This window comes from Caenorhabditis briggsae (genome assembly GCF_000004555.2).
Source record: "Caenorhabditis briggsae complete genome, chrII, whole genome shotgun sequence".
Classification (NCBI taxonomy): Eukaryota; Metazoa; Nematoda; class Chromadorea; order Rhabditida; family Rhabditidae; genus Caenorhabditis; species Caenorhabditis briggsae.
The window spans coordinates 8,004,742-8,019,172 of record NC_013486.2 but is presented as its reverse complement, the minus strand read 5'-3'; the positions used below and the strand labels follow the sequence as shown (position 1 = coordinate 8,019,172).

The window sequence follows — 14,431 nt, the reverse complement described above, 5'->3', positions numbered from 1 at the left end:
GGTTTTACGGTATTACGAAGTAAAAGTAGGAAAAAATCCGAGAAACACAAAATTATTTCGAAAACAAAATTATGCGAATTAACGCCAATTTCAAGACTTTGTTGAATTTTTTTTCTATATCGCAGTTTTGAAGGAAAAATTTATTATGTTATATCATCCAGATATTTTTAATTTCCTGCCATAATTTTTCTTGCTGTTAGAAAATTCTGGGAAAACTGGAAAAATGGTCACTCTGTGAAATCTGAAAGGGAAAATGAACGATATTGGAAGATCTGAACAAAATCACATCTTATTACAACTATAGTTAGATGAATTAATCCATATAAGATATATCCATCGCCAATACGACCTGAAATTGTAGATGAAATATGGACGCGTCATGCCCGATCTCGATGGCGCGCAAACGGTGTACCTATGTCGTCCATATGAGGCGCCGCGCCAACGCATATACCATGCGCAGCCATTACCCTGTGTTCTTGTAAATCTTAATGGCCGGTACTGTAGGATTGGATATTCTAGATAAAAAACTATACATTATAAGAAAGATACCCGTACTGGCAGTTTTGTTCATCTTAACCTTTATTCTCCTCTTTTTATTATGTCTACTACAAATTTTATCTTGCAGCCTAAATCTTCATTTCATTGAAAGTTGAGAATGAGAAATTCTCCTGGTTGTATACGAGCCAAAAAAAACCAATTTCTCTTGACTTGAGAGGAAAAAATCAGAACGAAACGACATCTGGGGTACAAAAAGAATGCCAAGAAATGAGTCAAAATATGGAAAATTCTCGAGAATGCAAATATTATTTGGAAAGGACTACTTGAAAGGATATCTAATGTCATGGAGAGTGGGGAATTTTTTATTAATCAGGGTCTGTAGTTTTGAAAACTAAAAATGTGTAAAGTCGGACACAAATTATTTAAGAAGAATTTGTGATTGTTTTTTCAGATGTGGACTCCCGGACAACCGATTAATTGCTTTTAATTATTCTTCGATATACTTTCAATTCCTTCTTCATACTTTCGTTGGAATTTTCATCTCATTTTGTATTCAATCCGAGCCAATTCTTTATCTAGAAATTTTTATTACCCGTGATCATTCAATAAATTTCAAACCCATTGTTTAAATTAAAAGACCAAACTTCAAAATATGACAGACTATCCTTCTGTTATTCTCCCCTCGCCGAACATAACCTTCCCTAAGCGGATTTCAGTGATCCCTTCCCTGTGTCACCTGGCTCCTTTTCCCCAATTTTTTTCAGTCATTCCTTTTGGCAGTTGACCATGAAACATATCCTATTTTTCTCTCTTATTGTCGGTCTTTCCGTTACCTATCCCACTAATGGGATCAAGAGTTCCGAGCAACTCGATCTTCTTATCGAGCAAGTCTATCCGGAAATTTCCACTTGGTTGACAAAAGATCAGATGAAAACAGTAAGGGTTACATCCAGAAGCTTCCGATATATCGTTGTTTCAGTTGTTCAAAGAGTTTTCAGTTGTTGTTCGCAAGTCTCGTACTTTGGAAGCAATGGCAAAAGGTCTAATTTTTACTTTCTTACGTATTCTCTTAAACTTTGTCTTTTCAGAAATGTACAAGCCAATCCTAAACACATTGACAGCTGAACAAAAATCAGAAAGCTGGGATTCGATACAAAAAGCACAGAAAGGATTCGGAGGATTCCAACAATTGAAGGTTATCTTCTTCCATTCAATGGATGCTGTTCAAAACTTTATGGGTGATTCCATGGAGAAGGATCGAGCTGAAGTTACTGGAAAGGCTAATGGAAAGACTGAAGATGAGAAGTTGGCACTGATTTATGAAGTTTTCCGTCAGTACTTCAATATTGAGTTTGGACAGAAGGTAGGGGGATTTAGAGGAAAATTCTCAAAAGGTGACGTTCTATTTCAGGTCATGGACACTGTAAAATATTCAATGACAGAGCACGATTGGTTGATTGCCACTGAGGACGCTGCTCAGTATCTTAATATCGAAAACTTCAACCTGGTTTACTAAAATTGTGAAAAGCACCTTGTTATATTTTAACTCTTCAGGATAAATAAATATTCGATTAAGACACTAAAAATTATTTATTACCAGAAAACAGGTTCAGATATTACCCTTGGTATTATTAGGATTATAAATGGCCGCTATGGAACTTCTGACTTCTCTTTCCATTTTTCTACTTTTAGTCATCCTCCTGAACTTTTCTCCATCCACAAATCCAGTGGCATGACCAACCAAATGAATCGAATCCGAGTAACAGGTATTCCACAACTCTTTCAGTTCTTCCTCTCCTACTTGTGTATCTGAGTCTCCATCTGCTCCACTGACCAGCGACTTCATTCCGTATCCTTCCATTCGTTCAGTTGGATGAGCCTTCGTGTAATGAGCTCTCATTCTACTGATATTTGTGCATTCGAATCCGCAAAGTTTGCATGGTATTTTTCGATTCGAATGGGTCATCGCATGGTCGAAAAGTCGGAGTTTTCCATACTTCACACGCCAATTGTACTTGAGACCACAATTCTGAAATGAAAATTGCATATAAAAAATGGGTTTTGGATTATAAAGGTTTACCGGATAGTTGCAAGAGATCACATAGTTCATATTCGTAGTTTCTACATCGTCGGCACTCTTTGACTTCTCAACTACCATATTGCTTCTATCTTGTTGGAAAAGTTCATCAAGTAGATTTCTTTCTCTTTCAGCTGCCAATTCATGCTCATCTAGTACAGTGGTCTCATTGAGTTCTTCAGTTTCATTCATTATTTCTTCTTTTGGAACTTTCAGAGTACTTTCTTTAGATTCATTCGCTGGTGGAGTAGAAGAAGTGGCAGGAGCTTCAAGATTGGCAGTTGGGTCCCAGTCGTCAAACAATCCTCTTATGCCCTATACATTTGTCAGTTAACCACATTTTTAAACCATGTTTTCAACTCACCGACGCTGTTCTTTTCCTCGGTTGAGATGGTCCTGGCATGGGCGATGTTCTAAGAGCATCATTCAGAATCAAGGGTTCGACACGCCCAATTTCAGCAGAAATACTTTTGAATGGTCTTCTCAGCTGATGCATGGGATCCGTGGGAAACGAGTGACTCATAGTTGGTGGTGCAATCGAAACTTTTGGAACAGGTGGAGGTGTCGATGGTTTCGGAGCAACCTGAGGAGAAGTAATTATCGGAACTTCCGTGATCCATGTATCCGGACATCCTATGGTCTTCTGAAAAGTGGTTTATGGATTATATGAAATTTCTGTCTTAATTTTAATTAATTAATCGGGAAGACTCTCTCAATCTGTTGCAAATCTTTTTATTTTCCTAATAAGAATTAAAATTTAAAACCTCCTGATTGTCGCCATACTATCTGATAATACACTCATACTATAATGTTATTTTTTTAACTCTCACACAAAACACTCACCAGAATTGATTGTAAATCCAATCCTCTCATCTTCAAAACTTCCAAAGTTTGATTGTAAATGTTCACTTGAATATACGTAGACATTTTTCGAATGAAAACGTAGGAACAGAAGCAACGAGCAGAAATAAACGAATCGATTCGGGGTGCTGTCTGCTGGTCAGTTACAAAAGAGACGCAGATGGTTCTTAGCAGCAAGAAACGAAACGCAGACGTCGCTAAGCAGCGTGGATGCCCTCCATCTTTCACACACTATTTCGCTCAACTGCCAGTGGTTCTCTTCATTCTCTTGTGTGTTCTCACTATCTCAAGCCGCGTATACACTCATCTCCAACACAGTGCGAGAGAATAGTAGCCAGTTTGTAGACTACAATAAATGAACATACATCAGAGTAGAGAAGTGAGATGATGGGGAAATTGATGAGAAAGGAATGCGCGAAAATGTTAATTTTGAATTGAAAATTCGGGAGTGGGAGGATGTGGTGATCTTGGTTGCTTGGGATTCCAATAAAAACAGAGAAAACTCATAATAATAATGGTTTGAATCGAGCTACATATTAATTATTCTAATTTGACTCAAAATACAAATTTTAAATATTTTTGGTCATTGGCGTTTAGGGGTACAAAACATTTAGGGACACAGTATACCAGAATGGGTTCGATTTTCGAGAAATGGATTCGATTTGTAAATTTTGTACCCTTTAATTGTTAAGTACCCCGAAATTCTTGTACCCTCCGAATTATTTGGCGGAAAAGCTGACATCGGTAACAAAAAGTCAACGCTAGTTGAAATAAAGTTGGCCAAATAAATTCCCAGAACTATTAAATTTTCTTCCTCAAGAAACATTTGAAAAGGAAACATCTGAATCATAGCTCTTCTAACAGTTGTCGAAATGTTATATTTCAGGCTTTAAGATATGAATTCAGTCTGTAAACAGTCCATCTGAATCATCAAACAATTATTCCCAAAGATGCTGCAAGTAGAATCATCATCTCTAGAAAACAATGAAGTCAACATGCGGAAGTTATTAAAGTCACATTGCTCACTCTCCTCTCTTGACAAGTCTTCCCACATCTTTTCCTATTCCATCTCCCCTCATCTGAAAATTAATTTTCCGAGAAACCTGCCATCTGTTTTTTTCTCACTTTGAGCTTTCATTGTTGGTCTGGCTTGTTGGCACTGATTCATAAGAAATCTAGAGAGCCAAAAAGTGTTTTGCAGATTCTCTTACTATAAAATGTCAATGTTCTTGGAGAAATATGCAAATTGAGGAGAAGTGATTTTGTTGTTTTTATTACGGGCGAAAATATTTTCGAAGTCTGATAACACATTTATTGAAATCTCAAGTATTATTCTGGTCAAAACACTGGAGCTGTGGAAAAGAAACGCCGGTGGCCTGGGCCGAAGGTCCCACAACGACGACTACCGTAACCTAGAAATATGTTTATTCTCAGGATTTATTCTCTCGTTTCTCACTACTTTTCGAGGAGTAATCAAAACGAGAATCAAGAAAATAAGTCCTGAAGATAAACTTAAGATTTCAATAAATTTGTTTTCAGTTAGTGAAGTAGGGCAGCTAGAAAACTGTAAACAAACAGTTTAGTGCAAAATTGGTTGAAATCATTTAAAAATTTGGCTGTTTTCATAAACAGAAAACTCACGAGTCGCACCCCCAATTTCAGTCAATTATCCGGAAAATTGAAACCAATTTGTTTACTATAAAAGCGAGACATTTTCATGGTGACTCATTTTTTTTTCTTCGTATATAAGCGCTTAGTTGGTTCTAGCCATTTTAAATAAAAATACAACATTGGAATTTTCGATTTTCCCACTGGATGCGAATATCATCTAATCATCTTTTGACAGATCAAAAATCCTGATTACTTTCTTCTCAATAAAATTCATACGTTGTTGCTGAGCTATGAATCCGATATTCTGAGTTTTTAATTAAGTTTCATCAATGCAGGTGAATATTTCAAAACATCTGTCAATAAATAATTAATTCTGAAAAATGAGACAGATGGTCAAAACTTGATATAGCTACTGAAACTAGAGAAATCAAACTTTCATTAAGACTTTTTTGATTAAAACTTTTTGATTAACTAGAGAATTGTGAGAATGGGTCATGGAGTTATGGCACATGACCAATATCATTGGAAAGCTGAGAAAAAAGTTATTCACGGTTAAGCAATCAGGATCTGCTGAGCGGCAGATAGATCGCGTGAACATTGAATGAATAAGTCCGAAATCTCTATTGAAATAGAGCAAAACAGTAGTGAAAGCAGAACTTAAGACCTCCGAGCTGTCTATCGTTTAGGGTATTGCACATTCATAAACAAATTTTTATCAGCTTTCCAATGATATAGGTTATGTGGTATAACTCCATGACCCATTTGCACCATTTCCTAGTAAAACGTTTTTGATTAAAATTTCACAATTTTAAAATTTCCCAAAAAATTACAAACATTCTTTACCCTTTTTCCATGAATAATTCTAGCTCTTATCTAGAAAATTAAAATGTGTCACTTTTTCCATCTACTCTTTTTTTTCTCATCACCTTGTTTACTTCCTCTCAACTTTCCCCTCCTCTTAATTCAACTTGGCATTTATTCAGCTCCTTCTGAATTCACCTCCGTTCTTCAATACATAAATCTTGTTTTCTTTCCCTAAAACTCGGAAAATGCTTCCCGTCGGCTCTAGAGCTCATCCTGAGGTCCAACCCAGATTGTGATTGATGAGGTCTCTCTTTTTGTTCGTGAGTTGTTGAGCCAATCGAAGTCAAAAGGCGCCTTTCATCATTCCACGAAATCTTCTCTGAACGATGGGCAACTGTCATTTTCCCTGTCATTTTCCCAACTTTCACATTGATATAAAAGTGCAAGTCCAGACACACCCTTCCATTCATCTCGAATTGTTTTTCTCATTCTGTTCCAATTTATTAGCTTTGCTTTTCTCCGGAGAGCTTCTTCTTCTTCTTCTTCCTCAAAAACATCCAATTATCACCCCACACAAATTACACGTCCACCGCCCGTTTTCTGCCCAGAAATCTTTAGAATTCTCGGTTGCCAAAAAAGTTGGGTGTGGAGTTGTGGACCACCATGGGCTCGCCTTCCGGTCGTAATAAAAGCGCACTCATGTGTCCCGAAAAATTTTCAAATACTTTTTCTATGTTATTTGGTCGGTGAGCTCAATCAGAAAGTTGTGAACTGAGTGAAGAGAAAAATTGTGGTTATCAGGAATCTCGGTTTTTTGATAAACTTGTTTTCCGCTTTTGCTTTTTCAGCGGTCAGCTTTATTGATAACAGTTCTCTTCATTATTATCTATTAATAATTTTCCTTCTTTTCTCGGTTTTTACTTTTGTTCACCAATAATATCTCATTCCAGGATGATCGTTCGGATCGCCTTCTTGGCCAGCTTGCTGGTCATTTCCACCTTTGCCTTTGAATGTTCCCCTGACACCATCCTCCGTATGGCCACTAACAAGCGAGAGAAGCAGTTGGAAAGAGAATGCCATGACCAGAAAACCGGACAGGACAAGTGTGCTACAAAAGATGAGCTGGAGAAGAGCTGGAAGGAATTCCAAGACATTTCTGATGAGTACAAAGAGGCTGTCGCTGCTTGCAGAAAGTATGTCGAGGAGAAGAGCAGACCAAAAAGATTCACAAGAAAAGGTCATAAGGATGTGGATTACAAGCTATATGAAAGTGACCAAAGTGTGATTAATGAGCAGCCAGAATATGAAGTGATTGGTTCAAAAATCTCTAAAAGAAGTGACGGTTTGTCGAGACCAATTTAAGTCTCTATAGAATAATCTGTGTTCTAGGAACCGTGCTTGATGGAGACATGGGAGATCCAACTGATGGACAAGATACCAATGATCATACTAGAAGAAGAAGACATCACAACCACGACGGTCATGGAGAGAAACATCACGAGAACATGGATCACAAGAAGCATGGAGAGCATCGTGTACGCAGAAATGGAGATCACTATCCAAATGATCCAAATGTGGATCACACTGGACATAATCACAGAGTCAGGAGAAATACCGACGGTTTGTTTGAAAGAAGTCTTCAGAATTATTACGAAGTGTGAAATTTCAGATGATCCAAGTGACACTACCATTGACCACACTGGACATAACCATAGAATGAGAAGAAGCGATAATGGTAACATTGTGTTTGAGCCAGACAAATATTTTTTCTCCAGACGATCCAAACGACACGACCATTGGCCATACCGGCCATAATCACAGACGCCGCCGTTCTGGAGATCATGATCCAAACGATCCAAACATTGACCACACTGGACACAATCATAGACGGAAGAGAAATCACGACGGTGAGGGTATTTGATAAAAATGCACTTTAGAACTTTTTTATTTAGATGACCCAAGTGACACTACCATCGACCACACTGGGCATAACCATAGAATGAGAAGAAGCGATAATGGTAACTCTGAGCCGAACAAATACTATTATTTATATGTGTTATCCAGACGATCCAAACGATACCACCATCGACCACACAGGACATAACCACAGACGCCGTAGATCCGGAGATCACGATCCAAATGATCCAAACATTGACCACACTGGACATAACCATAGACGCAAGAGAAATCACGATGGTAAGAGCATCTCTGATAACAATCAGGGATGCACGGAGAGTATAGACAGCTCGTGCTTCTCTGATGACAAAACAATTCGAAACCAGTGTATGCTTCTAGATAATGAACTTTCAGATGACCCAAGCGACACCACCATCGACCACACAGGACACAACCACAGACGCCGTAGATCTGAAGATCACGATCCTAACGACCCAAATGTTGACCACACTGGACACAATCATCGTCTCCGTAGACATCATCAAGGTATTCTGAATTCGTTTCATTTCTGTCCCAACATTTTTCTTTTCCAGCTTCTCGCATTCGTCGCACCATCTGCTCCACTGCTGGACACGATCAACTATCCGCAATGAGCACCAAATTCTCGAAGCACTGCGAACGCGAGAACATGTAACTTGAAATTTAAGCTTTCATATTATTCGTAAATTTCAAAATTTTAGCTGTCTCGCCGATGAAGATCTTCCAAAGGGAAAGCAGCAAGACGACATCATCGCTCTCCAGAAACTCAGAGCAAAGAAGTATTCGGAGTATCTCAACCAACTTTCCAAGTGCTACGGAAAACTCTAAACTTCTTTATTTCTATGATTTTTTTGTTTGTATTCTGAAATCTGAGACTGTGCAATTTTGTGAAAATTTTTATGTGTTCCGTCAACCTACTAAACATGACCGCTGCGACATTTTGAAACATCTACAAACAAAGTTTTTCTGAACTCTTTTTTATATGTCCCGAGCGTGGTATCAAATATGCCAGTCTAAGAAAATAAGAGTTGTGCATGGACGGCCGTTGAGCGGTCGAACTCATGGATGAAATGGATGAAATTCCCGGAGGTTAAGCTACCGTAGCCTGAAAATTTGTGGGAAACATTAAAGGTTAAGATGCAGAGCAAATGTATCTGACGAGGGAAGGTTTTTTAGAAAACGGTTGAGAATTTGCTAAAAATTTGCATACTTAGTTTAAGACATGCTCTATACGATTACGGAAAAAATTTTAGCCCGTTCTCACTCCCAGGCCGAAAAACTTTGTCTGAAAATTTGGGCCGATTTCGATGCGCTGGGGATTTCGGCTTCCCCTTCCCTCCTCTACCAATTCCGCGTGAGAGGAAAATATCGGTTGTGTGGTGTTGTTGTAAGAGGGTGACTCATTAGGATTGACTATGCTCGTTCGACCCCCACTGTGGTAAAACTTTAGCATTTTTAAAAACTAATTTTTGATTCCAAGTTTGCCCCCCCCTAGGCATTATATGACACTTTTTGATTAATTTCAAAAGTTTTCAAAGAAAAAAAAGATTTCATGAGAGTTTGAGGAAAAAATAGATAATGGTCCTTTCGACCGGTTCTTACATCCTCGTATCGTTAAAAACGAAAATTTCAGTCTCTGAAAGTTGCTCAATTTTGCTCTTTTTGAGGTGGAGTACTGTCAAATCGATCACATACAAGATTCGAACCTTGCTATAGGTTTCAGTTAAGTTCAAGCGATATTTCAGAAATTAGGAACTGTCAAAGTTCTAACAACAATCAGATTTTGGAGATTTTTTGAGCCCAAAGACAACATTGGGCTGAAAAAATTTGTCAGAATGCTATTTTTATCGTTTCTGAATAATCGGAACGTTTTTTCGCACTTTTCAAAAAATTTCCAAAAAATCATTTTCAAAGTGTGGGGGGTGATTTTTTTTCAAAGTGTGGGGGGTTTCAAAATTTTTCAAAAAAAATGTTTTTTGAAAATGTTTAAAAGTTACTTTAGAAGATAGAAAATTGTCCAAAAATGAGTTTTGCTTTCAAGCAAAGACTGAAAATTTTCATTAAACTAATTTTTTAGTTTAAACTAATTTTTAACCTCGAAAAATGCATGTTTTTGGCCAAAATTTAGTACTAAAAGCACTTTCAGAGGCCATATTTCTACTCCTTTTGAGAACGGGCTAAAAATCTTTTTGGATTCGGATTCAGCATGTTCGAAAGTACCTTTGTACGAATTTTGAGCAAATTCTCAACTGTTGTCTGAAAAACCTTCCCTTGTGAGTCTCAACCTTATCTCTGTTGTTTTGTTTTTCGCTTCGAGATATTCTCTTTTACCATTTTTTAAACTTTTCACGCTAACCATTTTTTTTCGGACAACGATAATATCATTCACCTAAACTGAAGATAGTCGGAAAATGTACAATTTTATAGTAGTAGCTCGACTTTTGGGATCTACAGTTACCGGCACGTTTCTTAAATTTCGATTACCCAACTGTTTTTCATTGGTTGGAGTTAAATTTATATCATGTCTGTCCGCAAACAAGAAATTTCCATATTTGAATTTGCGCGCATTTTGAGACCCCGCAATTTCCGGGGAAAAAAATCGGGGAAAAAAAACCGGGGAAAGTGGGCGGAGTCGAAAAAAAACCGTGCGGCAAAACCGTGCCAGGGTTGCAATTTAGGCTCCGCCCCCTCATGACCGTGCCCAAATGTGCAGAAAAACCCTGCGGCAAAACCGTGCCAGGGTTGCATTTTAGGCTCCGCCCCCGACTCCGCCCACTTTTTCCCCGATTTTTTTTCCCCGGAAATTGCGGGGTCTCCGCATTTTTGGGTTTCACATCAAGTGCGCTCTGCCGCAAAAAAAAGATTTTTCAATTTTGTTTTCATCCATTTTTTAGCCAAAGTTGTTGTTTGTGGCTGTAAAACTCGTTAAAGCAGTTGATAAAACATTTCAAATTGTTCTCTTCTGTCGAAAACCCCATAAGCAATGTCATATCATAACTCCCTTCCTTGGGGCTCCAGCTATTACGACTACAACAGTAGCGCTGCTGGTACTTGGCGTTCTGAGGAGCAATATTCTCAATCGCCACATGAGGTTTTAGCCGATTTTACCAAAATTAGTACACATCGAGCCTTTTTCAGCAGTATAATCCAGCTTACCCGTCACTCAATGGGACTACGAACTTTTTCTCATCTTCTGCCCAGGTTAATTTATTTTTTAATTTTTTCGAAAAAAGAGCGGAAGATGTGAAAAAGCGGCCCCACTTTCGCTGTTTTTTCCTTCCACTCGCAAAATAACCTAAAAGTTTGATAATGTACTTAACTTTTGACAGGACTACGAAGCGGCTCCATACCACCCAACGAGCACATCGACTTCTGCTCAGAAGTCCGGTCGAATTCCAACACAACGTCACCGCCGCTACGAAAACCATCGCCGTGGAAAGAAAACTTGGAACAATAACAGGTTTCATCTGGTGACTATCAATCCGAATTCAAGCGAAAAGCCAACAGTCTCGAAAATTGCGGAGCCTGCTCCGATACCAGCTGACAAAGTGGCTCGCGGAAATCCGAAAACGATTCAAAGTCGTAAGTAGTTATTTAAATTCATTTAAATATAATTTGTTTTCAGCAAGAGGAATAGGAAAAAACAAAAATATGCCGAACTATCGTCTACAGGGAAACGGCTGGGAAACGAATGGTTATCAAAACCACGGAGGAAGAGGAGGCGGTTTTAGAGGACGTGGCCGTGGCGGATCACATAGAGGAGGAAGGTTCCATGGCCCACCAAAACCATCTAACAACAAGGATGACATCAAATACGTGCATCTCCCAGACGATTCGCCCGCAATTACTCTCACAGTTTCAGCCGAGAACATTCTTGCTTTTCACGGATTCGACAGTGTTTTCACTACCCAACACAACGTAAGACCATGTTTCATAATCACTAGATGCGAGAATTTTTGGTTTTCAGTTCCCTGTTCTTATCGACAACAATATTTACAAGAGCTGCGATCATTACTATCAGATTTGCAAGGTCATCGATTTGTCCGGAATCTCCAGCGACAAATTGAACAGCGATGTTCGTGATGAAAACGGAAAACCGATTCTTGAGGCGCCAGTTGAGAAGGAGAAGAAAGCACACAGTGCAATCGCTAAAGAAATTCTAAAAACAGCTAATGTATGTTGGAGAATATGAAATCATTTATCAATTTAATTCAATATTCAGGTTGATAAGAGCAAAGTGGACGAGTGGAGAAACACAAAAGGGCTTGAAGCCGTTCAGAAAGCACTTCTCGCAAAAGCTTCGCAGTCCGCTCATTTGAGAGAAGCTTTGAAAGAAAGTGGCGATCAAATTCTTGTTCACGCTTATCCTCGGGACAGTATTTACGGAACCGGCTGCGGCGTCCCGGCAATCAAAAAATGGCTCAGTGATTTAGAAAAGAGCGCTATCAAGACTATCCGAATTCCAGCGGAATTTCCATTGAACGAGACTACTATTCAGCACTGTCCAGTTTTTGCTCAAGGACGCAATGTGCTGGGAGTGATTTTGATGCAACTGAGAGAAAAGATTCGGAAGGGAGATATTGAAGTGGTTGACATGACAAAAATTTACGATGCTCTCCGCAGCACTAATGCTTTCACAGAGCCAATGGATTCAACTCCGGTAAGACTTTGGAAGGAACAACGATAAAAATAATTTCAAAATTTTTAGGTTAGTGGGTACAACTCTGAAATCAACGCTGTTGGCACATTTTGATCATCTTCCTGCATTCCGGTCTCGTCTCGAATCGTATCTGTTATTGTCTGGAAATCCAGATCTCATGCAGCTTTCCTTCTGTAGAATTTGTTGAAAGCATGTTGCTGTCTTTTAAGTATTCAAATAAATTTCGTTCATTCAATTACAGTAAAGATACTAATGTGCATGTACTTTATATTATTTTAATTCACATCGTTTACTCTTCTTTCGAATCTTTACTACTCGGGCTGAGCATCATAGTGAGTCCCGTGATGAGGACTGCAAGAAAGAACCACCACATATAGGAATGTGACTCGCCAAATATAAGATTTCCAAGGATTCCCTGAAATCAGAAATTGTTTCAATTCTTAGCTTTTCATCATTACAGTAAGAGCGAAGTTACAGGCTGTGTTGACAATCATTGGAGAAGTTGTGGAATCGGATAATGTCAGAGCTCGAGTGTACGTTGCCCACATGGCCAAATTCGAAGCGATGAATACAGCAAAACAAGAAATTCTCTGAAATTTTGAGCAGTCACAGTCATCCAAAATGATACACGCCTACTGTATAATCGCCGATTTCTGAATCAAAAGCTAATTTTCCAGAAACAGCACCTAACGCTCCACACATTCCTGCGATTGCACTGAGAACGGAGCTTCTATTCATATTGACTTTCTGTAAAAGGATTCGTAGCATGCCAAAGAAGTTAGGAGTCACTTCTAAATATAACTTTGTAGTGGAAAACATTGAAACTTGATGTTTTGTAACACTTTCTATCCGCTAAATGATTTATTAAAGACATTTGAAACCACAAAAATTGTAAGAAGGTATCTAATTATGTCATGAAAAATTAATTATGAAAGATCAGAGATCACGGTGATTAAACCTTTGCAGTCTGATTGAACACTTCAACGACGTCGGCATAAATCTAAAAAGAAAATAGATTGAATGTTGAAAAACTATCAGATAAAGTTACCTCTTCCACTGAACGCTCGCTTTTTACCTCTCTGACTAAGCCATTCTTTTCAAAATGCTCAATGATTGGGAACGTCTGATGGTTGTATGTTTCGACACGCTTTTTGAGCGATTCTTCATTGTCGTCGGTACGACCCTGGCCACGATTCAGGCACCTCTGAATGCAGATTGGAACTGGGCACGAGAGAAACAAGACAAATTGAATCAGCGCTTTTCCGGTCATTTGCTTATTCCATCCTTGTAGGTTATCCTCGTTTCTTGGGAATCCATCAACCAAAAATCCCTTGGCATCTCCACTGTTATTCATAGCGTTTTCAAGAAGTGCACAAGTGATTTCAACCGGCACAATCGATCCATTTCTGATGTGCTGTTCGATGAGAGCGCCGAACTCGCTTCCTTCCCGTTGGCGTTCAGCTCGGAGAAGGTCTCCAGCGGACAGGTGAACGTAACCCAGATTCTAAAAATTTATACTTCAGTGAAATTGAGAAAAAATTTTCAACCAACCTCCTGGATTTTCGCGCAAATAGTACCCTTTCCAGATCCTGGAGGACCGAGAACGAAAACCACGTTGTGCATGTTTCTCAGAATCGATTTGCTTGGTGAAAAGCTGTGCGAGAAGGGGAGGGTAGAGAGACGCAGACTGCACTCCAAATGCACCCAGATGATACCAGAGAATTTAAGTCCCAACCAGGGCTGGGAAAAACAAACGCCGGCGGCGCGGCGGCGGAAAAACGGCGGCAAAATTTCGGCGTTTTTTGCCAAAGTTGTCTCGTTTTATTGTCGGAAAAAAAAAGTGAGACTCGGTGTTTGCGTACTTTGATTCCCGCCTCCCCACACCGACGCTCCGCCCATCGCTTTGCAAGTGCGGCGTGGTGTTTTAGCGCGCCACTTGGAGATCACATTTTCTATGAAAATCTCATTAAATCCGATGATCTCCC

At 39.0% G+C, this 14,431-nt stretch overlaps 6 protein-coding genes across 6 annotated transcripts; 3 read left to right on the top strand and 3 right to left on the bottom strand.

The window, feature by feature from the left end:
* Nucleotides 1-1,284: 1,284 nt before the first annotated feature.
* CBG02956 lies at nt 1,285-2,014 on the top strand (the record flags this gene model as incomplete). The annotated part of the gene is made up of 4 exons (XM_002631124.1): nt 1,285-1,434; nt 1,478-1,538; nt 1,587-1,861; nt 1,910-2,014. 4 exons carry the CDS (start codon nt 1,285-1,287, stop codon nt 2,012-2,014), a joined length of 591 nt encoding a protein of 196 aa, XP_002631170.1.
* A 93-nt stretch (nt 2,015-2,107) lies between these two features.
* On the bottom strand, nt 2,108-3,502 carry CBG02957 (the record flags this gene model as incomplete). Its single annotated transcript, XM_002631125.1, has 4 exons — nt 2,108-2,527; nt 2,579-2,890; nt 2,940-3,218; nt 3,419-3,502. 4 exons carry the CDS (start codon nt 3,500-3,502, stop codon nt 2,108-2,110), a joined length of 1,095 nt encoding a protein of 364 aa, XP_002631171.1.
* Nucleotides 3,503-6,802: 3,300 nt separating this feature from the next.
* CBG02958 lies at nt 6,803-8,614 on the top strand (the record flags this gene model as incomplete). The annotated part of the gene is made up of 9 exons (XM_002631126.1): nt 6,803-7,193; nt 7,241-7,471; nt 7,521-7,586; nt 7,627-7,758; nt 7,804-7,869; nt 7,916-8,047; nt 8,162-8,293; nt 8,341-8,437; nt 8,488-8,614. 9 exons carry the CDS (start codon nt 6,803-6,805, stop codon nt 8,612-8,614), a joined length of 1,374 nt encoding a protein of 457 aa, XP_002631172.1.
* A 2,155-nt stretch (nt 8,615-10,769) lies between these two features.
* CBG02959 lies at nt 10,770-12,539 on the top strand (the record flags this gene model as incomplete). The annotated part of the gene is made up of 7 exons (XM_002631127.1): nt 10,770-10,877; nt 10,925-10,987; nt 11,116-11,368; nt 11,412-11,704; nt 11,754-11,960; nt 12,009-12,446; nt 12,495-12,539. The coding sequence occupies 7 exons, from the start codon at nt 10,770-10,772 to the stop codon at nt 12,537-12,539; spliced, it is 1,407 nt and encodes a 468-aa protein (XP_002631173.1).
* A 196-nt stretch (nt 12,540-12,735) lies between these two features.
* Nucleotides 12,736-13,184, bottom strand: CBG02960 (the record flags this gene model as incomplete). Its single annotated transcript, XM_002631128.1, has 3 exons — nt 12,736-12,861; nt 12,905-13,036; nt 13,083-13,184. The coding sequence occupies 3 exons, from the start codon at nt 13,182-13,184 to the stop codon at nt 12,736-12,738; spliced, it is 360 nt and encodes a 119-aa protein (XP_002631174.1).
* A 214-nt stretch (nt 13,185-13,398) lies between these two features.
* Nucleotides 13,399-14,069, bottom strand: CBG02961 (the record flags this gene model as incomplete). The annotated part of the gene is made up of 3 exons (XM_002631129.1): nt 13,399-13,446; nt 13,495-13,950; nt 13,998-14,069. 3 exons carry the CDS (start codon nt 14,067-14,069, stop codon nt 13,399-13,401), a joined length of 576 nt encoding a protein of 191 aa, XP_002631175.1.
* Nucleotides 14,070-14,431: the final 362 nt, after the last annotated feature.